Below are 23,112 nucleotides of genomic sequence, written 5' to 3'. Positions count from 1 at the left end.
TTGCTGTAACAGCCTAAGAATTTGCTCTGTGGTGGGCATGTCTGAATACGTCTGGTGTGGTTAAACCCAGCCCATTTTACTTGTGTTGAGATGAGCTGAAACATGTACAGGATGAGTTATCACTTTCTGGCTGAAGGAATAAGGAGGCAGCTTTCTTCTTTTTGCCTTCTACTGAGAGGTGACAGTGAGCCAGGGAAATACAAAGGAATCTCCTGTCTGCCTTCAGAATAAATCCTTAGGAAAACTTGGGTGTGCTGGGATAATTGGAGGGGTGGTGCAGTTTGCTTGGAGTTACTTAATATTTAATATTTAATGCTGTGCTGCTGGTACAGAGGTGTTTGAGACTTGTGGAATCCTGCATTCCATCAGTGTTGCTCTCATTCAGTCCTGGGAGATGATGTCCTTTCCTTAGAAACTCCTGTGTTAGAGCCATGTTGCATTTGAGGTGCTGCTCATTCCAGAGTCAGGCTGTTGGTTTTGTGCAGGATTACAGATTTTAAATATCAGCCTTTTAGATTGTGGAATATTAGCTTTGAGAATGCAGAGCTGCTGGACAGGGGGAGGGAGTGCTGACCTGTTTTAAATCCTTCATGCAATACATTGTTTGCCTGGGAATCACTCCAGGTTTTCCAATAAAATCTCTACAGGTGATGTTACTACAAGTGGCTGCTGCAAAGATCTCAGGCTTGTTTGAGCAGAAAACAGCTCCCAGCTGTAACACTTGAGCAAGTGGAATGTGTGGAATCTGTTTGGGGGGGTTAAATAATTACATGAACTTTCTATGAAATCTCAGATAAGCTGAGTTAACTGAGGACAAGATGAGAGCAAAGTGCCTGTATGCTGATACTCATTCAGTGAAACTGTGTCCAAAGCAGACTTGCAGAGCTGTTTATTGCCGGGAGAGAAGGGCTCTGTTCTCATTGCAGAAGCCTGTTCAGTCCACATCAAAGGGAGCTTTGCAGCAGAGCCTCAGTGAGCACCAGCCTGAGGAGAGTGTTGGAGGCAAGGAGGAGCCTCACACTCACCATTGCATCCTCTGCCCCCTGAGCTTTCCTGAAAAGGAATCTTTGCTGTCTCATTTTGAACACTTGGAAGCAGAAAGACTCTCAGGGAGCACACTGCCATTGGGCAAAGGGAGCCCCTGGACTATATTTCTACTGTCAGATTTATTCTGCAGTTAGTTCACTTTTCATACAAAATAATTTATTTTTATTATGAAAAGTTCAGAATTTGATAAAGAATTTATGTACATTCCTAGGATTTATATCCATTTTTATTTGGATTTTTACTTTCCATGAAGTTTTTTAATATTTCCAGGGTAAAGTTTGTTCAGCTAATAAAATACCAGGACAACTGAGTCCTTTCTTGCAGTTTCTGCTTTCTTACTTAGAAAGAGATGTATTACTTAAGAAGAGAAATCGCTGTAGGGTGGGCAAAAACTTCAGGAAACTGTGGAAAAGTTTGCTATTTCATACTTACTTTGGTCTGAAATTCAGCAGAATATTGCTTAATTTTTTTTTTTAATGAGCATTATCCAGAAGAAAATATTTACAAACTGTAAGATCCCAGACAAGTCAGCAAAGAACCATCATCTCAAAGCTGCTCAGTGTTGGAAGTGGCATGTGGTAAATTTTGGAGGTTTTCCCAAGCTGCAGCTGGCTGGCCTGGTACAGGGAGCAGAGTGGGAATGCTGTGAAGGGCAGCCAGGAGAAATCAGCCTGTCCAGTCCTGCAGCCCTCGTGGTCCTGTGCCTCTGCTTTTCATGAAACTGCATTTTTGCCTCTTGAGTTCATGCTGCTTTTCTCCCCTCCTCCCCCACTGTCTGCTGTAGGAACAAGTATCTCCTTTTGAACAGCCAGGAGCTGAATGAGCTGAGTGCAATCTCCCATAAAGCCAACATCCCTGAAGTGGATGCAGTGGTCAACACTGACAGGTGAGAGAGAACTGAGGGTGTTGGTCAGCAATTTGAGTTTTGGGAGCACTTAGACTGGAAGTTTGACATGGGCTGCTCTGTTTGACATCTGTCTGTCCACCACACTTTATTTCAGTGACTCCTCTCAGTGGGAGGTCTCCAGGCTTGTGGGATGTTGATGGTCATTAGCAAATCTCAGGTGTGCTCGTGCTCAGAGTAAGGTGTTTTAAAAATAAAAGGAACTTTAAAACCCCTAAAAAGAGGGGTTTGAGTTCATGGCTCAGACTTCACTATGATATGCTGGGTCTGCCTGTCTGGCCTTCCTCAGGCTGGGCATTGCAGACAGACCTGGAAAGTAAACTGTGATCCCTCAAATCAATTAATTGCTATTAAATCTTAGTTCTGGCATTCAGGAGCAGTGTGTGCACACATAAATGTCCATTTCCAGGCTGCATGAACACATCCAAGTGTCTGCTCAGAGTATTTTAAGAGCAGCTAATAACCAGAATAAGCTGAATTAGATTAACATGTTAAACCACTTATAAAATCTTTTCTGTTGCATTTGAGTATCTGTTAGATGGACTGTTTTGATCTAATAATCTGTTTAATACACGATTCTGGTGTATAAAGCTCAGCAGATGGAAGATTGTTTGCAGAATTTATTTTGTCAGAATGCTCCCAGGGCATCAGCAGGGACTTGGTCTGCACAGAGCAGCTTTATCTCACTCCAAAAGGGAATTTCTAAGAGGATTTCTAGATTATGGTTGTTATCATAATACTGTGTCTAATTGGGAAGAACTTGGGGGTTTTTTCACCCTTAGCATTTAGTTTTCATGTTGCTTTTCTTGATATGTGAGATCAAGGCATTATTTCTGTATGAGTTTAAAGCAGGTAGATACTCCACTGAAGGTGGAGTATCTAATACAAGTAGAATTGCAGTTGTACAGCCTCTATGCTTTTACTACAGCCTCATGTTGCATCCAGCTTTTATACTCTGCTCTGCCTCCTAAATGGAATTTAGACTTTACATTTTTTGAGGGGAAAAAAGGGGGTTTCTTTCATTCCTAAGCTTGAATGTAGTATTTTTTTTTGCTTGATTCACACAAGGCGTGAATTGATATTTCTGAAATTATTAAAATTTGGAGAGAAAGTTTTTATTTTGAACTTATTTGGAAGTCATATTGCAGGTATTACACATATTTACTAAGGGCAGTGAGAACTCCTGTGCTGATAGAACTAGCACAATATTTGTACTGTGTACTTCAATACTGAGATTTTGATCATCAAAAGCCCTGGAGCAGTGACTGGATTCAGTGGTCAGTGCTTGCCCAGCCCTTCCACTCAGCTGTCATTTCTCACCTGCAGGAGCCTTGTCTGTGATGGGAAGAGAGGTTTGCTGACCAGGCTGCTTCAGGTCATGAAGAAGGAGCCAGCAGAATCCTCCTTCAGGTGGGTTTACTGTGCCTCTGATGAGCTGTTTGGGACCCCTGGGGTGTAGCTTTGGTTTTGTCCAGCTTAGAGCTGATGGAATGTTGGAGAATCAGCTGTGGGAAGGTCTGGCTTTGTTGTGCTGTGGTGGCAGTGCAGGTGCAAGAAATCACAGCCAGTGACTTTCTGCAGGCTCAACAGGTCTGACTCCAGCTTCAGAGTGGATTGAAACAGATCAGGAAACTGGATTTAAATTGCAGTTGTGATCAAGTGCTTCCCTTGCCCCAAAACCAACACCTCCCTTCTTCTCTTTCTCAGGTTTTGGCAAGCAAGGGCGGTTGAAAGTTTTCTGCGTGGCACCACCTCCTATGCAGACCAGATGTTCCTCCTCAAGAGAGGACTCCTGGAGGTAAGTCAGTTTATGTCAGGCATCCTCCATAGCAATCGAGGAGGATTTATCTGCAGTGAACCAAAAGTGGATAAAAATGTACTGTTAAAAACTCAGCAGGGAAAGGAAGGCCACTCAAGCTGCACCCTTGCAGTAGTGGGGGAATAAACACTCAGGGAGATAAGTCAGGATCACAGTTTACTGGAGAAATCACAATAGATGCAACAATAATAAATGAAAAACTGCCCCTTATTCCTGTGTAATGCAGTAGTGGGGGAATAAACACTCAGGGAGATAAGTCAGGATCACAGTTTACTGGAGAAATCACAATAGATGCAACAACAATAATAAATTAAAAACTGCCCCTTATTCCTGTGTAGCTATGACAAATACTGGGAACACTTACAAAAATACCTGTGAATTCTGCTTGTGGCAGCCAGATGTGGCCACTTGCATAACCTGCATCACTGGGAACTCATTTTAACAGGAGACTCATCTGAACTGTAGCCTTTAGTTGGTGTTGTGGCATTCAGTCACCCAAGAACTTGAAGATCAGTGCTTCAAATACTGATTAAATCAGAGTGTGTTGTGCTGCTGGCTTGGACTGAGCTGTGGCAATAACATGTTTTCCTCCCCTGCCAGCATATTCTCTACTGCATTGTTGATAGTGAGTGCAAGTCACGGGATGTGCTTCAGAGTTACTTTGACCTTCTGGGAGAGCTGATGAAATTCAATATTGATGCATTCAAGAGGTTCAACAAATACATCAACACAGATGAGAAGGTAAATATTTGTAAAAGCTGTCCCCCTGTGGCTCAAATTACACCCTTTTATAACCAAACACAGCACTAAAACTCAGATTCATTTGGGTTTGGTGTGGTTTCAGAGTTTGGAGCACAATAAACATTAAGGGGTGAGTTGCCAGAGTTCCTCAGTGTTTTCAGCAGTGCTCCAGCTGTCCTGAGACAGTGAGGGCTGAGCTGGTCAGCAAACATTGCCCTGTTCATGATCAGGCAGGCCTAAGGTCAGGCTCAAGGGTAGCAGAACATTTCCTGTGCAGTCGCCAGATTTGTGGTTAAGTAATAGTTGTGGACATTGAGACAGCTCCAAAAAATGTTCTGCTGGAGCTTGCAGTGGGAATTCCTTCATGAATAAGGCTTAAAATACTTGATACTGCAAACAGACAGTAGATATTTGATTCTATTTGAGCTTTGAGATGTTTTAAGAAGCCATGGCTTGTGTAATTGACTATAAAATTGAGCTGCACATCAGTGGACAGCTCTATGCAAAGTGGTTTCATGCTCTTGTGCACTTGGGACATTTAACATCAGCTGATGAGTAGGTTCTGAATGGCCTTACACTCTTGCTTTTGTTACTGTCATTTTTCTCTCATTGCTGTTAGGTCTGGTAGACCTTGGAGAAGGGATGTATAAATGTATTTAAAAGAAAGCTGTATTTATTTTTGGTGTTTTTCTCTAGTAAATGAACTTAAACATTCTAGAGAATGTCTTGATATTTGCCCTGTGCTTCCTGTTTATTGATCTCTGACTGGGTTTAGTTCTCATTCTGTGTGACTCCCTCACTGTATTCCTCCCTAGTGCTGTTTGTACAAAATCAGCGTAGGAAAACATGGAGCTGCAGGAATTCCCTCTTTCAAAACAAATACTGTATGAAATCTCACTTTCAATGGACTGACATAGGTTCAAAAGAGATTTTAGGGATGCCAGGATGGCATTTTCCATTCCATAGTGTTTTTAAGTGATCCTTTGGTCAGCCCTCAGTGCCAGTGTTGGTTTGGGCAGGGTGAGGCTAGGAGTGATGTCTCCTCTTACCTTGTTAGAGATAACAAAAAGGTAATGACTTTGAATATAAATATATTTCAGTCTTTTAAATTCAACCCTAAAAAGTGTTTCTGTTCAGTTCCAGATATTTTTAAATCAGATCAACAGCTCTCTGGTGGACTCCAACATGCTGGTTCGCTGCATCACGCTGTCCCTGGACCGGTTTGAGAATCAGTCTGATGCTAAAGGTGAACAGGAAGCCATGGGGTGGGACTGGGGGGTGTTCAGTGCTGGTAATGGTCAGTTTAAATCTGGGCTTTCATAGTTTGGGGGTTAGACAAGGAAATGCCACCCTGAAAGTTTGAGCACCAGTTCTTAGTGCCCCAGTGCTTGGATGAGTGTGTCTGAGCCTCCAGCCCCTGGTGATTGTGTTTCTCCTGTTGCTGCAGTTGCAGAGGTGCTGTCCGAGTGCCGCCTCTTGTCCTACATGTCCCAGATGTCCATGAGAATGTCCTTCCTCTTCCGTCTCATCAATATTATCCATGTACAGACACTTACACAGGTAAAGAGCTGCCAGGCACCTTGCACTTGCCTTACTGGGGCTGGAGTGGTGAGCAGGCCTGGGAGCAGGGAGGAGCCTGCTTTCCCTGGAGAACACCCATGTCCCTTTTTCCTTGCTGTGTGCAGGAACACTTCCACTTTGTGCTTTCCACACGCTTGTTTTATAGGGGCATGAATACAACAGGTATCTCGGTATTTAGATTTTTTTGCTGTGTCATTTTTCCTTCCAGGAAAATGTCAGTTGTTTGAACACAAGTTTAGTTATCCTAATGCTGGCCCGAAGGAAAGAAAAGCTCCCTTTTTATCTGCGCACCTTGCAACAGATGGAATACACGGAAAAATACCCTGGCTTCATCCTGAACAACTTCCACAGTCTCCTGCGATTCTGGCAGCAGCATTACCTCAACAAGGATAAAGACAGCACCTGCTTAGAAAATGTATGTGACCCTCTTGCCATGGCAATGGTTAATCACAGCAACACCCGTCTGCAGACCCCTGGCAAAAATGGGAGGTTGGGAAGGGAAAGAAGGGAGGAAATTCTGGCCCCAGTGTTGCTCTGTGGTGCTTTCCACACCTCAGGCTGCCACAAGCAGGTGCTGGGCTTCCCTGGAAACAGAGCCTGAGGTCCTGGCTCTGGCACACAGAAGTGAGACATGCTAGTGCTGAGTGGGGTGGAGGGGCAGCGCTGGCAGGATGGCCAGGGAGGGGGAGGCAGGACAGAATGCAGTTCCCAGAGTACTTAGCACCTTAGCCAGACTGTTCTCTGCAAACAGTACAGGAAGAATAACTGATGTAGCTGCTGGAAGCCAAGGGTTTCTGTGCCAGAGCTGGCGTGTCCTGGGTCACTGGTGGGTAGAAATAACCAGCTATCCAGTTATGTGGGGGACACATGGTCTGGTGTTGGGCTGCTGAGGTGGCCTTTTGGCCTTGAGGGAATAATGCAGGAGGGGTGTGAGCAAGGGAGTGTGTTGGTTTTGGTGTCATCTCGGGAGCAGGAGCTGCTTCCAGCATTGGTGTATCTGCAGCACCACAGGCTCTCAGTTTGTGTTGGGACAGGGCAGCAGAGGACATGTTTGGATTATGGGTGTACTGGTCCAGGCAGGCTGGGGTCACCCTGTGCTGCTCTTAGCAGCTGCCAGAGGCACTGGGAGTCCTTGTGTGCATCTGGAGAGTGAGCAGCTGGTTATAGAGGGTGTAGCTGTTCAACACCCAGGGAGGGAGGGCAGAGTGGGGAACCCAAAGTGTTGCTCACACTGTGGGGCTGGGCAGCTCGGGCTGAACAGGAAGTGATTTTCAGCTTTGGGAGGTGTTCCCTGCTGTGGCCTCCACTGACCCCCTGTTGTCTGTGCCCACAGAGCTCCTGTATTAGTTTTACCTACTGGAAAGAGACTGTTTCGATACTGCTCAGTCCGGACCGGACGTCCCCCTGTGCCATAGTCAGCTACATCGACGAGGCGTACATGGACATTGACAGAGACTTCTCCGAGGAGTAATTCCCGCCTCCAGCTTCTGATGGACAGCTCGGAGGGTCCCTCGCAGCCCGGGGATGTTCAGGGATACGCTGTGTAGTGTGTGTGTGCAGCTCGGAGCTGCGGAGCGTCGTCCCACCCCCGCCCCTGCCGGCCCCCAGCTCTGACTCTGAGACTCGGACAGCTCTCTGGGCAACACATTCAGGGATGTATCTTCCAGTTGTTCTGGGATAAAAATAATCACCTGCACAAACCAGCCTGTATTATTTTTTTTCCTCTCTGCCAGTCCAGCAGGGCTGGCAGAAGGGGTTTTGCTGACGTGAGGGTTCTCTTCTCTGTATGTGCCGGTTGAGGTGTGGCTCTCTCAGGGCTGCCAGGACGAGCAAGTCAAAAAGCACAGCAATTGCCCTCCAAGTGTGAGGTCCAAGGAGCCCATCTGAGCAGGACCCCGCCACCAGCCACGTGCAAAGCCACCACGAGGACTCCCTGCAGGTGTTAACTCTTCCGCTGGGCTTTGGAATCAGGGCTTTGGGGTTGGTTAGAGCATGAGTGTGTGTGCGTGTGTGTGCTTTTAATTCCTGAGAGCCCCAGCTCCAGTCACCTCTTTACCATCGCCTTTTGGATCATTTGGTACTAAATCTTATCTGTGCATTAGGAGAGAACCTCTGCTCCTGCTGTCCTTCCTGCAGCTCCTTCCCACCCGGAGGCGTTTCGCAGTGCTGGAGAACAGAGACATTGCAGCAGTGGTGGAATTGCAACAGGGGTTGGCTTTTTCACGGAGCACTAGCATTAAAATGTACTAATTTTTTAAACTTGCGGCTTGTCCCTTCTTGGGTAACTAATCTGGTTTTAAAATCCTTTTCAGGACCATTGTTCTTGATGTTAACCTGCTATGCCTGGAAGTCTTATGTCAGTCTCTGCTTTCAGCCCTTAATATCAACACACACATTAATCTTGAAAGTGCAATATTTACTGGAGATGTCCGTTTTTTCCTGGATCTGTTTTAATCAGAATGTGTTAAATGCTGGGAATAAACACTCCTGGTTGAAAGTAACTTTGTACGGTATGTTGGAAAGGGGAATGGGGTTTTGGCAGTCTTGATTGCCAAACCTGCATGTGCCCTGCCTGCTCACCAACGCCATGTTGCTCCAGCACATTCCGATACCCAGGAACGAGATACACTACACTTAAGCCACTACATTTAAGTCAAAAACACGTCTTGCAGCTACAGAAAAAAGAAACCTGTTTTGAAACACACATCTGAATTTTTTTAACATTTTCTAATTTATTTGACGAGATAACTTCAGCCCTGTCCAGGCTCCAGAGGGGTGAGGATGTCCCAGAGCTGCAGCCTTTGGTCTCATTGTTGCCAGCAGCATGAAACCCCCCCTGCGGCTCCCTGTGCTGGGGCTGGAGGAGTGAAGGAGGCTCCAGCCCCAGGAGTAGGACTTGTCTCTGAGCATCTTCCATCTCTTTTCTCCCACACCTCAGTGTCCTGCTGTGGGCTCACAGGGTGGTCAGAGCTGCTGAGCTTGTGCATAAAGCTGGAGCCTTGCAGGAGCTCCTGGGGATCCTGGTGTCCCTCCCTGGGAGCTGCATCCTGCTCTGGTGAGGGTACCCTGGGGAGCTTCTTGCCATGGCAACTCACCTCTGTTCCTCACCAGGTCACCCCCCCCCCGCTCCTCCCTCCCCTCAGCTCATTTCTTTCTCATCTGTACTTTTTTTGTTCTTGGGTATTTGTGTTTTTGGTGTATCTTTGCTTCTTCTTAACTGTAATAGATGTACACTTAAAATAAATGCTTCAAATTAAAAGGCTTTTAAGTTAAGGGATGCCTTTTCCACAGTGTAGTTAATTGGTGCATCCACTGATTGCTGCTGTAACCCTGCAGTCTCACTCCCCTCTGTGTTTTAAAGACATTTTGGAGCCCAGCTGCCTCTGGCCTTGCCCATGGGCCTGGGGGAAGCTGAGCTGAGCCCCCACATCTCTGGGGGTCTTCCCAGGCCTGGGGGCACAGGCTTGGCTTTGCTTTTGGGCTGATTGGGCAGAGAAGGGCACAGGGAAGAAAGCCCCCACGCTCCCAGGGGTGGAGCGTGCTGGGCTCCAGGGAGAAGGCTCTGCTCCAGGGCACAGAGGGGGACAGGCAAAGCCCAACGTTCCTTTGGGATGTCTGTCCATGCCAGATGCCACAAAGATCTCATGGTGAGAGGGACCAGACCCTTGGAGGTGCCAGCGGGCTCTGGGCTGGGATGGGAGGGAGGTGGGACCCCTGGCACTAACAAATACCTCTGGAAGTGTGCACTGTCCCCGTGGCTGGCTGAGGTTCGTGCTGCCCTGATTAATGCCGATTTGCTAACTGCAAATAAACATATTAAATGGAAACTATTAAAGAAATCTATTTTAAACAAATGAGTGGAGGTGTCTTTCTTTCCAGTGCATTGCCAAAGCCAAACCCCCTCCAGGGCTGTATGAGGGGCTTCATGTTCTCAGCAGTAGTGGCTGAGGTCTGTGGTGCCTCATGCCTCAGCTCTGGTCCCCTGCAGTTAGAGCTGTGTTCTGGTGGAGAGGTATGGGGAAAGGACTCTTATCCCAAAACCCATCCCCAGCCAGGGCCACAGAGCTGGGAGAGAGGGGACTGAGCTTCTCTCCTGCCTGTGTCTCCCTGTGAAGATGCTCCCCCAGACCCCGGGGGCAGAGGCCAAGGCCCTGGTTACGCTGTCACACACAACAGCCAGTCCTGCAGATCTACGTTTATTCATGCAGTGCAAAGCTGACAGTGACTGTTGCAGCCACTTGCCTCCAACCTACAGCAGCAGCTGGGACAGGGCAGGGCCGGGCAGCCGGGCTCCTAATGCTGGAAAAAATCCCCAAAGGGCTTTGATGAGAGGAGGGACCCAGAGGCACGGAGAACTCTGCCACCCTTCAGCCATCAGAGGCAGCAGTGCCACAGCCGGGTGTGGCTGTGCCTGGGGTCACGCCCCTGGCTGCAGGGCTGGCAGGAGCCGTGCCCACCTCGCCACGCTCCCACCCAGGAGTGCCCACCTTGGAGACGACGGCGTCCCTGGTGCGGGCGCGCAGTTTGTTGACCTGGGTCTCGGCGATGTCGGCGCGTTCCTCGGCGTCGTCCAGCTCGTGCTGCACCTTGCGGTACTTCACCAGGTTGGAGTTGGCCTGCTGCTCCTGGGGGGAGAGAGAGGGGTGCATGGGGCACAGGGGACAGCTCCAAGCTCCCCACATTGCTGTCGTGGCCCCTGGCAGCCATGGCAGGCCATCCCAGGTGGGGACAGCCCTGTCCCCTGTCCCAGAGCAGTGATGGGCACTTACTGCCTCCTCAAACTGGCGCTTGTAGCTCTTGACCTTGCTCTGCAGCTTGTCAATCAGGTCCTGCATCCGAGCCAGGTTCTTCCGGTCTTCCTCAGCCTGCAAGAGCCCCAGCTCCCTTAGCCAGACCCCAGCACCCCCTCACCTCACCTTTATCAGAGTCCCAGTGGTGCCAGGTCACAAACACAGCACCAACCTGCCCCACCAACACAGACCGGTGCCACAGCCCCCATCCCTTGGCCCCTCCTTGTATCCCATCACACAGCTCAGGAGGTGCTGGGAAATGGGCAGAAGGAGCCAGAGCAGGGACAGGATGTTGTGACAGGGAGAAGCTTGTGCAGTTGTTGTCATTCCCCACATGGAGCCCAGAAGCAGCCCAGGCTGGGCTGGGTTTGTGGATGGGTTCTTGGGTAACATGAGGCTGAGCAAAGAGGATTGTGCAGGTGCTGGTGGATCAGGGCTGGACCTGTGTCCTGTGCTGCTGTACCTGGTAGCTCAGCTCCTTGATCCTGCGCTCGTACTTGCGAATGCCCTTCTGGGCCTCTGCCATCTTCTTCTGCTCCCCATCCAGCTCTCCCTCCAGCTCCCGCACCTGCGGGGGGCACAGACTGGCTCAGCACTTGGCTCCCAAGCACCAGCACCAGCCCAGCTAAAGCCAAGCCACTTTCCCAGCTCAGAGAGGCCACAGTAGAGGCTAAAGCCATTCTGAGCTGGGCGCAGCCTGTCAGGGCCTTGGGGACTGTCCCCTGGTCCCCCAGAGGCACCACCTGTCCTCAGAGGGATAGGGCAGAGTCTGGTGCCACAGGGACTGGGGCAGCCCCAGGAGGTGGCTCCTGCCCCTACTGTCTCACCCTGGCCTCCAGCTTCTGGATCTGCTTCTTGCCCCCCTTGAGAGCAATCTGCTCTGCCTCGTCCAGGCGCATCTGCAGGTCCTTGATGGTCTGCTCCATGTTCTTCTTCATCCGCTCCAGGTGCGCGCTCGTGTCCTGCTCCTTCTTCAGCTCCTCTGCCATCATGGCAGCCTGCCAGCCAAGAGCAGGGGGACATCAGCTCAAGGCCAGGCTGCCCTGCCAGACCAGGGGCTCAGTGGAGATGTGAGGCCCACACAGCAGTCCCCACCGCTCTCTTACATCCGTGATGGCCTTCTTTGCCTTCTCCTCGGCGTTGCGACACTCCTGCACCGCATCCTCCACCTCGCTGCTCAGCTGGGAGACATCAGCCTCCAGCTTCTTCTTCTGGTTGATCAGACCCATGTTCTGCACAGAGAGCAGATTCAGTCTGTCACTCATGGCTGACAGAGTCCTGGCTCTCCCACCAGCGCACACAGGGGACTTGGCAGTGCCTCACCTGGGAGTGGAGCAGGGTGACCCTCTCGGTGGCCTCCAGCAGCTCCTGCTCCGCCAGCTTCCTGCTCCTCTCGGCCTGCTCCAGCGCTGCCCGCAGCTCCTCCACCTCTGCCAGCAGCAGGTTGTTGCGGCGCTCCAGGGCACCCGCCTGCTCCTTCAGGTCGTCGTTGTGGCGCTGGGTGTCATCCAGCTCGATCTGCAGGTCCTGTGGGGCAGCGCGGGGTCAGTGGGGACAGCAGGAGCCGGGCTGGCAGCAGGGACAGCACCGAGTCTGTCCCAACCTTGATCTGGGCCTGGAGCTGGCGGCCCAGCCTCTGGAACTCGGCAGCCTGGCGGTTGGCGTGGTTCAGCTGAATCTCCATCTCGTTCAGGTCCCCCTCCATCTTCTTCCTCAGCCGCACGGCCTCGTTCTTGGCGCGGGCCTCTGCGTCCAGCGAGGCCTGCATGGAGTCCATGGCGCGCTGGTGGTTCCGCCTGCAGGACAGGCTGGCATCAGCCATGTCCCCTGGGGACATCCAGGGCCACGGTGCCAGCCCTGCCAGCCCTGCCCCTGCAGTGATGGCCCAGCCCGTCCCCTCACCCCACACACCTCAGGTTCTCAAACTCCTCATCCTTCTCCGCCAGCTTCCTGTCCATCTCAGCCTTGATCTGGTTCAGCTCCAGCTGGATGCGCAGGGTCTTGCTCTCCTCGTGCTCCAGGGCTCCCTAGAGACAGCTCAGCCATGGGAAGGGGGCTCCCCACAGCCACCCACTGCCCCAGGCCTTGTCCCCCAGCCCATTGTTATGAGGGGCAGAGCAGGTGGAGCCACTCCATTGCCTGCAGTGGTTGTGGGACCCCGCTGAATGGGATTCCCAGGGGTCACAGCCTGCTCAGGACTGTCACCCCCAGCAGCACACAACCAGAGCTGCAGGGTGGGCCAGTGGCTCCTGGGGGCAGCAGGAACATATGAGAAACAAGGACTCACCTCAGCCTCCTCCAGAGCTGCCTGGATATCGCTCTTCTCGCTCTCCAGCACTTTCTTCACCTTTTCCAGCTCGTGGATGGTTTTGCCGCCCAGACTGATCTGGTCAGTCAAATCAGCAATTTCCTCTGCCAGGGACAGAAGGAGTTTGGTCAGGAAGGAGTTTGTGGGACAGCCCTGTGCAAGTGATGTCCCCATCCCCCTGCCCAGGCTCAGCTGATGTCCCTCAGACTCTCAAAGAGCATCCAAGGCTGTGCTTGGGAATATTTCTGCAGTGTGGGAGAGAGCATACAAGAGGCACTAAGGACCTGGGGAGACCTGTTTATCCAACAGCACCACCCCCAAGGCAGCGTCATGGCACTTGGCAGCACCATTTGGGAACAGCAGCCCTCTGGGGACAGGAGCCAAGTGGCTCTGCCAGTCCTCCCAGAGTGTGCCCACCATGAGGACACACGCTGGCATCCCAGCAGGGCTGCTGCATCCTTCCAGTGGATGGGCTGAGCAGCAAGGCCAGTCCTGGCCAACAAGGGACCAATCCCACGTGCCTGAGGAGCAGGAGCAGCAGCCTGGGCAGAGCCCCAGGGGAGTGCCTGAGCCCAGTCCTACCCTGCAGGTTCTTGTTCTCCCTCTTAAGGGTCTCCAGGTTGTCCAGGGACTCCTCGTAGGCGTTCTTGAGCTTGAAGAGCTCTGTGCTCAGGCTGCGCGACTCCTTCTGCGACGCCTCCAGCTCCACCTGGGTCTCCTCGTACTTCTGCTTCCACTCGGCCAGGATCCTGTCGAAGTTGCGCTGCTTCTTGTCCAGGGCAGCACAGGCCGCGTTGGCGCGCTCCAGGTCCACCGACAGGTCCTCGATCTCGGTCTGCAGACGGTGCTTGGTCTTCTCCAGCGAGGCGCACTTGGCGTGCGCGGCCTCCACGGCCTCCTCCGCCTCCTGCAGCCGGGTGGCCAACTTCTTCCTGCCACGGCAGCGGGGTGAGCGCTCCCTGCCCCGTGCCATCCCGCCCCACAGCCTCTGACCCAGGAGGAGCGTGCTGTGTCACCCCAGCCTGGGAGAGCCCCACTGCTGAACAGAAAGCTGCCACCTACAAGGAACTGACTTGTGCCATGGGACTTACTTGGCTTCCTCCAGCTCCTCAGTCCTCTGGATGGCATCAGTCTCGTACTTGGTTCTCCACTGGGCCACCTCAGCATTGGCTTTGGACAAGTTCCTCTGGAGCTCGCTCTTGGCCTCCACCTCCTCCTCGTACTGCTCCCGCAGCAGGTCACAGTCGTGCCGGGAGGCTTGCAGGGCGTGGGCCAGGGCATTCTTGCCCTGAGGAAGAGAGAGCAGCAGCTGACTCCAGGCTCCAGGACACAGGCCATGGCACCATGACTGGGAGCAGCAGCAGGGAACTTCTGTTCCTCCCAGGTGAGGGATGCCCTGCAGGGTATGTCCCACCTCCCCAGTCCAAGGGTGTGGGGCAGTGCCACAGTGCCACTCAGAGAGCAGCCATGCCCTGAAACCTCACCTTGGTCTCTTCCTCCAGCTGCCTCTTGAGCTCCTCAATGTTCTGTGTGAACGAGACCTTGCCACGGCTCAGCTGGTTGATGAAGGACTCCTTCTCCTCCAGCAGCCGGCTAAGCTCCCCTGGGTTCAAACACAGCCAAAACTGCTACTTCAGGGTTGTAGAGCTGCAATCTGCACTAGCCCACACTCCCCCAGAGCCTGTGGCCTCCAGCTGTCCCAGCTGTCCCCCAACCAGGGCAAGCTGGGCCATGGACAGAGGTGCAACCAGTTAAAGGCAAGGGATGCCAGCGAGGAATCCCTCCTGAGGCACAACTCGTTCTCCCTCCACAGAAGGAGAACAGCCTGCCTGGCTGAACCCCTCTCTCCAGCCAGACACCAGAGCCAGAGCACTCCTGAGGCAGCGGGTGCCCCTGGCCTGTGCCCCACGCACCGTTCTCGGTCTGCAGCCGGCCCCGCTGGGCGTTCACGTCCGTCAGCTGCCGCTGCAGCTCGTCCACCTTGGCCTTGGCCTCGTTCAGCTGGTCCTCGTAGGTGCGGCACAGCTTCTCAGCGTTGGCCTGCAGGCACCAAGCACCACCTGGCTGAGCTCAGCTCTGGCCACAGAGCACAGCCTGGCTGAGCTCAGCTCTGGCCACAGAGCACCATCTCCCACCCTGGGATACCCTGCCCTGCTCGGTGGATCCTACGGGCACACAAGGCAGAGAGCAGGAGCCTGCCAGAGCTCGCTGCTAAGATAATAGTGGCTCTCTGCAGTCAAGCTTCCCAGGAAATATCTTCCCAGAGCCTCCAGACTTGACTAGGACAAGTAAAGCATCTTGTAGTGACACAGGGACAAGCTGCAGGTCAAAGAGGGACTATGTCGCCCTGATTTTTTAAGATTTTCTAAGCCTTCTGATGTTTGCATTCTTGTATCAAACTTTCTCACACACTTTCTGTAAACAACTTATTGTTTTGCATTCTTTTATGGAGGAGGAGAAACTTGATGGACTGTTAGTTTGTCCAGTGTCCCTGGAGAGGTGGCACTTTCACCCTCCAATCCTCTGTCACCTTTGGAAATCTAGAAAGGTAGGAGTCAGAAAATAAACGCTCTCTTTTCCTGCCCTGAGAACAGCAGGGTGTCTGCGCCGTGTTGTCTTGTGTCCTATAGCAACAGGACTTGGCCATGGCAAAGAGCTAATTGAGACACCACGCCATGGACGTGCTCACACCGCACCCACTGAAACCCACAGGAGAGACCAACCAGCCCCACGGAGAACCAGGACCCACCTTGTTCTTGGTGATGTACTCAACATTGGAGGAGAGGTCATCAATCTCCATCTTCATCTCGCTCTTCTCCTTCTCCAGCTTCTGCTTGACGCGCTGCAGGCTGTCGATGCGCTCGCCCAGCTCGGCCACGCTGTCCGCGTGCTTCTTGCGCAGCGCGGCCGCCGTGGCCTCGTGCTGCAGCGTGGCCTCCTCCAGGTCCCGCCGCAGCTTCAGGAACTCCGCCTCCCTCTTCTTGTTGAGCTCCAGCTGCGTGGCCGTGCTGCCGCCCGCCTCCTCCAGCCGCTCGCTCAGCTCCTCCAGCTCCCGCGACACCTCCGCACGCTGCTTCTCCACCTTGGCCCTGGCGGCGCGCTCGGCCTCCAGCTCCTCCTCCAGCTCCTCAACGCGCGCCTGCACACACACAAAAGGGCAGGTGCTCCGAGCTCTGGGTGAAGCTCCAGCATCTCTGCTCTCCACAGTGGAGCAGATGATGATGGGAGACATAAAGCCACCAGTCTTGGGCTGTTTTGGGAGGCAGGTGCTCCTTGGTAGCGTATTTGGAGCTCCTGTTCCCCTCTGTCCCTGCTATAAGGATCCAGCTGGCATTATCTCCTTTTCATGGGAACTTTCATGATTTTGGAACCCATCTCTGATAGGAAGAAGCCCAGTGTCCTAGATTTGGATTTTCAGAGTTTGGTTACCAGATTAAAGGTTTTATTTTGGACAGAGAACTACATCCTGGAAGCTGTTCCTCAGGCTGGTGACAGTGTTCACCTCAATAGCTCATTCTTTAATTTTCAACCCATGTTCTGGCAGAGGGCTTGGCTCCTGCCACCCATGCCAGCTTTTTCCAGGGAGATGTCCCTGTGCTCACAGAGGGACTGGCTCATGCAGATTCCCCTGCACATCACATCTAATGGAAATTTTGGAGTCCCAGGATGTAAGAACAGTTCCTCTCACCATACCTGGACCTCCTTGATCTTCTTCTGCAGCTGGGCCTCCATCACTTGCCCATCTTCAATCCTTGAGTTCAGCTGACTCATCTCAAAGTCTTTCCTGCACAGACAGAAGACAGAGCCTCTGATCAGACAAACACTGTCCTGACAGGTCCTTCTGGCTCCTAAATTTCCTTGCACTCTTACACCCAGGCCAGAGGATGAACAAGCCCACAACAGAAAGGGACTGTGGGGATAAGCAGCAGCTCATGGAAGGCTCACAGAAAGGGCTCAAGTAGCCAAACTGGCAGACAGCTGGCTCTGAGGGTTTCTCTCTGGGGTCGCAAGGTGTTCTCCAGTTCCTCAGTGAGAATGGGGCATAACTGAAGTCTGTACTTGCAGCTGAGGCCCCAGCAGTGTGTTGGATCTGCCAGGCAGGTCCCTCCTCTCCAGCCCCATGGACAAAGGAAGGTCTATGAGCCCTGGTCTATGAGCCTGTCACAAGCTCCTCAGCCTCTCTGCAAAGTGCCCAGGAAAACCAAACCCCCACTGCCTGGGCTGGTCACACAGCAGTGCTCAGAGCCACCGCCCAGCTGCCCCTAGATCCACACATCTGGATTTAGAGGTGCCCAGAGCCCAGGCATGTGTCACACACTCACTTCTTGAGCTTCTCATCCAGCTGCTGCTTGTCATTCTCCAGATCCATTACAGACTCTTGTGACAGCTTCAGGTCTCCTTCAAGCTTCCTCTTTGCCCTCTCCAGGTCCATGCGGACCTTCTTTTCTTGCTCAAGAGAGCTTTCCAGCTGGAGAACAAAGGGAGGTGGGGTAGGGAAGGAAAAGACCTTCTGTAGCCCCACCCTTACCCATGTCCACTGCTGTGGAACTTCACCAATCCCCTGGGAGCCAGAGGTGTTTCCCAGCTGGTCTCCAGTCCCGCTCCCTCAGCCCAGGACTGCTCTCCATGAGGTGCTCTACACCACCTCTTGTTTCAGGGGTAGTTTGTCAATGGGATTATTGATCAACTGGCCATATTAAAGGGGGATCTGGTGACATCCCACACTCCAGATCCCACTCAGGGACAGCCTTTGGGCTCTCCTGGACATGTGACTCAAACCTCTCTTGCTTTATTCTCACTGGCCTGTGACTCACATCATCCACTTGCTGCTCCAGTTTGACCTTGGCTTTGGTCAGTGTGTTGACCTTGTCTTCCTCAGCCTGCAGGTCATCCAGGGCCTGCTGATGGGCCTCTTGCAGGGCTTTCTTCTCCTTGGTCAGCTTGGCAATGATCTCATCCAGACCAGCCATCTCCTCAATCAGGTTTTTAACCTGCATCAGTGAGAACAGAAGTAGAGAGCACCTCAGAGGGAGGTGCAAAGCTACTCCAGCAGCCTGACCCTGGCAAGGCAGGAGTCCATCCACGGGCACCAGCAGCTCTGCTCCCCACCAGCAGCCAGCCCCTGTCCCCTTGGCCAGGCTGGCCTCACCAGGTGGGTTTCCACGCCTCAGATCACTTGCCACATCACAGAACCATTTGCCCACAGCCCTCTGGGCAATAAGGCAGGACACAGAGGGTTTTTCCCTCTCACACTCCCCTTTCCCCTTTGCCCTGCCCCAGTTTCCCCACATCAGCAGCCTTATCCCAGATGTTCCTCTGGTGTCCCCACAGGCACTGAGGCTGGCACTGCAGGGAGGTTGGTTACCTTGTTCTCTGTGGCGTGTTTCTCCTTCTCCACCTTGGCCAGCGTGATCTCCAGGTCGTCAATGTCCTTCTTCAGCTCTGCACACTCATCCTCCAGCTTGCGTTTCTTGGCGGTGAGCTCCGAGGTCATCTCCTCCTCATCCTCCACACGCTCCATCAGCTCCTTCACCTTGGCCTCCAGCTGGATCTTGGACTTGATGAGCAGGTCACAGCGCTCCTCTGCATCTGCCAGGTTGTCCTGCTCCTGGGAGAGGCACAGGAGAGCAGCGCTCACCCTCTTCCCCAGGAGCCTGCTCTCAGCCCTGCTGTCCTGGCCTTCTCCTTGTGGAAGGGGCAGAGCAAGCCCGAGGTGCTCAGGTGTACAAAAAGTACAGCTCCAGTCACTGCCCATCACCAAGGTTCAACCACTCACACTGACCAGGGCCAAAGAGCAGCTCCATCTTTCCAGAGGGACGACAAAACAAAAAAAAAAAGAGCACAAAATTTGGCAAGCAAACATTGCAATCCCCTCCCACTCCTCTGTGAGGAGAGCACCCTTCCTAGAGCCAGGGGATCACAAATCCCTGTGACAGCCCCAGGACATGATGGTACTTCAGGTCTGCAGTCTTAGGTTGTGTTTCAGACAGATTGTGACAATGAGGGAGCTTCAGAACTGCAAGAGGCTGAAGGAGGGTTCTAGAATATTCTGCTCCTTCTACCCATGGACCCTGTACTGTCTTAACACCCCCAGAGAGAGGGTGAGGCACTCACTGCCTGCAGCTGGAGAGCCAGATCATTCTTCTCCTGGATCATGGAGACTTGCTTCTCTTCCAGCTCCTTCCTCTTGGCCTCAGACTTCTCCAGAGCCTCCTTCAGCTTCTGGAATTCCTCCTTCAGGTTGGACATTTCCTTCTCAGTCTGAGCAGACTTGAGCAAAGGCTTGATCTTGAAGAACAGCTTCATCCAGGACCAGTTCTTGACAGCGTTGAAGGCACGGATGTTCCACTGGATGGTGTAGAGGGCTTCCCTGGGGGAATACAAGCACAGCATCATCAGGACTGGACATTTCCCATGTCCCATCCTGGCTTCTGCAGGCCTGGATATGGCTCCATTCTCCAGCAGCTGGACAAATGGCAGAATGCTGAATGAATTGGGACACTGTCTGCACACTGTACTGGCCCAGCTGGGATGGGTGGGGTGGCCTGGATCTCAGCTCTCCTCACTCTGCCTCCCTCTGAATCTTCCAGTGGAAACCAGAAGCTCCCCACACCCTGATCCTCCCTACCAGGGCCATGCCAGACCTCTTCCAGGTTACCTCCATCCCTCAGGACCAATCACTGCCAGACACAGGCAAACCCCACAGGTCAAACTCATGGACACGTGCAGAAGAGACAAGGAGACACAAAGTTCTGCCTTTTGCCCCCACAGCTCTACCTCCTGCTGATGATCTTCTGATACTCCACACGCATGAGGTACCCACGGATCCTGGCCTGGAGCATTGTCAGGACCTTGGCCAGACGCTCATCTCGCATCTCCTCCAGCAAGCCCAGCAAACCAGCCTTGAAAAACACCTGTGGCCAAGAGAGTGGAGTCACCAGCAGAAGGACAGAGGGCTCAGGGGTAACACAGCCTGCCAGGGAAACATGGAGGTGCCCCCACTCATGGCACAGGGACCAGACCTGCCCCGAGCACGTCATCCTCCCCAGCAGGGACAAGATGATGTTTGGGTGGGATGATGTCAGGCAGCAGTGACCTGCTCAGAGCTGCTCTTTCTCTTCCCAGCCTACACCTTCCTCTGCCCTCCTGAGTCCCTTCAAGGGCCACACAGACCCTGCAGAGTGCAGGGCTACAGCAGGGCTGGGGCCAGGCAGAGACAGGCACGGAGACTAACAGCAGGGGACACTTCTCCCTCCCAAGGATCAGCTGCCCCCTCTCACCTTGGTGTGGCCAAACTTGTACTGTGCACGGTCCAGTTCCAGGGAGCTCAGCAGCTTCTCTGTGGCCTTCCTGCTGTCCACAAACTTGTCCTCTGGAATGGCTGCTGGATTGAGGATACGGTAGCTGCGGGGCAAAGCAGAGGGAGGCCATGCAAGAGGACTGCAGCACCTGAGCCCCAGGCATGGCAGTGCCCGCTGAAGCCACGGGGCTGCCCCACAGCTGGGTGTGAACCAGCTGCTCCAGGGCACAGGACTGCAGGCACTAGGGAACCCTGGCAAACTTTAGTCCCTGAACATTGGGGAAACTGTGCCAGGAGGCCACTGCCCTCACTAGGCCTGTGCTAAGCAGCATGGATGGAACCCTGAGGTGAGAACCCTAAGGATCCACCCCAAGGGCAGAGAGAAATCTGAGCCAGGATCAGAGAGGCCTGAGCCTTGCCACCTTCCCCCTGCACCAGCACCTCAAACACCCAGATCCCATCCCAAACTCTCCAGAGCCAGCAGCAGAGCCACAGCAGCAGAGCCATCCCAAAGTGGACAGGCACTGGGGCCATGTGGGGCTTCAGAGCACCTCTGCACAAGCTGGGGAGCAGGTTGGAGCCAGGACAAATGTGCCTGCCCTCAAAAGACGTGCTGGGTGAGGAAGAAGAGGGGGTTACCGCTGCTTGAAGTCCGCGTAGAGGATCCTGTTGGGGAAGCCCTTGCGGCAGATGCGGATCCCTTCCAGGACCCCGTTACAGCGCAGCTGGTGCAGCACCAGGAAGGAATCCATGGCTCCTGTGGGGCACGACACACACGGAGCAATGCTCAGCCCAAGAAGGCAGAGGAAATGGAGCTGCAGCCCGGGTCTGAACCCTGGGAACACCCCGTGGTTTGAACAGGCTGTCCTGCAGGTGTGTGCTGAGCACCAGTGCTGCAGCCTGTGCCTTGCATGGTGGAACTCAGCCTGGAAGACTCATCCATGCCTGCTGCTATCCAGGTGCCAGGCTGCACAGCCAAAATGGGAGCCTGGCAAAGCTCATTCTCCCCAGCAGAGGAGATGGACCCGGGTCACAGGAGTTTCAGCACTGAGATGGGGTCAGGGCTCAGTGGCAGCAGGAAGAGGGCTGGGGAGAGGGTGGGTGCAAGAATCCCTCCCAGTTCCCAGATGTGGCTGTCCCCAGGGCACTGCCCCAGCTGTCCCATACCTGGGGTCTTTGTCTCGTTGGGGATGATGCAGCGGACGAAGTGGGGCTGGGTGGAGCGCAGGTTGGTCATCAGCTTGTTGAGATTCTCCTGCAGGGCACACAGGGGGTGAGGGGACAGCTCTGCTGCCCTGCTTCTCCTTCTCTCCAGCCCCTTTCCCCCACAGGCAGGGAGGGAGCAGACCCTGAGAGCCCCTTATGGCAGGAGAAAGGGAATTTCCTCCTGCTCTCCTGGCAGTGGACATACTGGCGAAGGGTCAGTCCTCCTGCCAGGCTGGGAGACTGTCCCCATGGCAGAGGGGGCTGGGCAGGCAGACAGGCCAAATGGCACTGGCAGGTGTCGCTGTGCTAAGAACTTTGCTGTGCCAGATGCTTCCCAAGTATTTGTAGGTAAAGTTTCGCTGCAGGGGAGAGCCAGGGACACGGGACTGAGCAAATTCCTGGTACAGAGCTCTGTGCTCAGCACCCTGCAGTTCCAGTGCTGCTGTCCACACTGGCTGCAGACAGAGAATGTTAGGATATGCAGGATTTCCCTGCTCCTCCACAGTGCTTCACCCCGTGACAGAGGGCCCTGCTGTACCAGACTCCTCCTTTTCTCTCCAAGGCAGCTCTACCCTTGATGTTTGCAGCTGCCTTCCCCTGCTTGTACAGGCTCAGCCTGTCCAGGACCAGCTCAGGGAAGAGAACACCTTCCCACAGCTCCCCATCACCATGGGGCAACTCCTCACCACAGACACTTTCCCCAAGGCCTGTGACTTGTCCAGAAGGAAGAAAGTCACACTTTTCCCTCAACAGGGGCTCTGCCACAGAGCTGCCTTCTGCAAGCACCTTGGCAAAGAATCACAGAATATCCTGAGTTGGAAGGAACCCACAAGGATCACCCAGCCCAGCTCCTAGCCCTGCACAGACACCCCAACAACCCCACCCTGTGACTGGGAGTGCTGTCCAAATGCTCCTGGAGCTCTGGCAGCCTCGGGGCTGTGACCTTTGCACTGTCACCACAAGGCTGCCATGGCAGGACACATCCCTCTGAGCTGCCTTCCAGTTGGCTGAGCTCTGGGTTGGACAAGAAACTCCAGTGGTGAGCATGGCATGGAGCTGTGAGACACCCTGAGCAGTAAAATGGGCCAGGTCACCCCCCAGGACAGGGAGCGGCCTGCTCAGAGACCTGCAAGATCCTCCTCCATTGTCTTCTGCCCAAAGGCTGTCCTTCCCGCTGGCAGGAACGAGGAGAGAAGCAGCACAGACTTAAAGTGATGTTCATGTAATTAATTATCTAAACATCACTACAAGTCTTAACTGCCGCTCTCTCAGAGGCGGAGGAGCTGCACAAGCCCAGCTCCAAGGGAAGGGAGCTCTGCCAGCCTGGAGCCTCGTGTCCTGCCCCAGGAGCACGGGGACAGGGCTGCCACTCTGCCAGGCACAGCCCCCTTGGCCAGGGATGGAGGGAGCTGGGGG

General features: G+C 53.4%; 2 protein-coding genes across 6 annotated transcripts in view; one reads left to right on the top strand and one right to left on the bottom strand.

The window, feature by feature from the left end:
• Positions 1-9,942, top strand: part of LOC120511352 (transient receptor potential cation channel subfamily C member 4 associated protein) — a 36,646-nt gene extending 26,704 nt beyond the window's left edge. For 2 of the 3 annotated variants that reach the window (XM_039728232.1, XM_039728233.1), the window contains exons 12-19: positions 1,832-1,933; positions 3,278-3,361; positions 3,659-3,749; positions 4,371-4,511; positions 5,649-5,757; positions 5,959-6,071; positions 6,301-6,507; positions 7,426-7,788. In XM_039728232.1, coding sequence (XP_039584166.1) covers positions 1,832-1,933; positions 3,278-3,361; positions 3,659-3,749; positions 4,371-4,511; positions 5,649-5,757; positions 5,959-6,071; positions 6,301-6,507; positions 7,426-7,563 — 985 coding nt within the window. In that variant the 3' untranslated portion in view covers positions 7,564-7,788. Of the gene's footprint in view, positions 1-1,831; positions 1,934-3,277; positions 3,362-3,658; positions 3,750-4,370; positions 4,512-5,648; positions 5,758-5,958; positions 6,072-6,300; positions 6,508-7,425 lie in introns of all 3 variants that reach the window. The other variant, XM_039728231.1, reaches the window with a different exon arrangement.
• MYH7B (myosin heavy chain 7B) overlaps positions 8,295-23,112 on the bottom strand; it is a 29,640-nt gene continuing 14,822 nt past the window's right edge. For all 3 annotated transcript variants that reach the window (XM_039728230.1, XM_039728229.1, XM_039728228.1), the window contains 24 exons: positions 21,658-21,745; positions 21,130-21,247; positions 20,471-20,594; positions 19,968-20,104; positions 19,305-19,560; positions 18,556-18,798; positions 18,005-18,181; positions 17,513-17,658; positions 16,884-16,974; positions 15,940-16,329; positions 15,104-15,230; positions 14,675-14,793; positions 14,282-14,478; positions 13,773-14,122; positions 13,170-13,294; positions 12,794-12,909; positions 12,486-12,678; positions 12,206-12,409; positions 11,989-12,114; positions 11,710-11,880; positions 11,346-11,450; positions 10,862-10,957; positions 10,580-10,717; positions 8,295-10,391 (listed from right to left, as the gene is read on the bottom strand). In XM_039728230.1, coding sequence (XP_039584164.1) covers positions 10,386-10,391; positions 10,580-10,717; positions 10,862-10,957; positions 11,346-11,450; positions 11,710-11,880; positions 11,989-12,114; positions 12,206-12,409; positions 12,486-12,678; positions 12,794-12,909; positions 13,170-13,294; positions 13,773-14,122; positions 14,282-14,478; positions 14,675-14,793; positions 15,104-15,230; positions 15,940-16,329; positions 16,884-16,974; positions 17,513-17,658; positions 18,005-18,181; positions 18,556-18,798; positions 19,305-19,560; positions 19,968-20,104; positions 20,471-20,594; positions 21,130-21,247; positions 21,658-21,745 — 3,843 coding nt within the window. In that variant the 3' untranslated portion in view covers positions 8,295-10,385. The remainder of the gene's footprint in view (positions 10,392-10,579; positions 10,718-10,861; positions 10,958-11,345; positions 11,451-11,709; positions 11,881-11,988; positions 12,115-12,205; positions 12,410-12,485; positions 12,679-12,793; positions 12,910-13,169; positions 13,295-13,772; positions 14,123-14,281; positions 14,479-14,674; positions 14,794-15,103; positions 15,231-15,939; positions 16,330-16,883; positions 16,975-17,512; positions 17,659-18,004; positions 18,182-18,555; positions 18,799-19,304; positions 19,561-19,967; positions 20,105-20,470; positions 20,595-21,129; positions 21,248-21,657; positions 21,746-23,112) is intronic.

The sequence above is a fragment of the Passer montanus genome, unplaced genomic scaffold, assembly GCF_014805655.1.
Source record: "Passer montanus isolate IOZ18808 unplaced genomic scaffold, ASM1480565v1 scaffold64, whole genome shotgun sequence".
NCBI classification, from domain to species: domain Eukaryota; kingdom Metazoa; phylum Chordata; class Aves; order Passeriformes; family Passeridae; genus Passer; species Passer montanus.
Note: the sequence above shows the minus strand (reverse complement) of the source record. Positions and strands in the feature narration are given on the sequence as shown.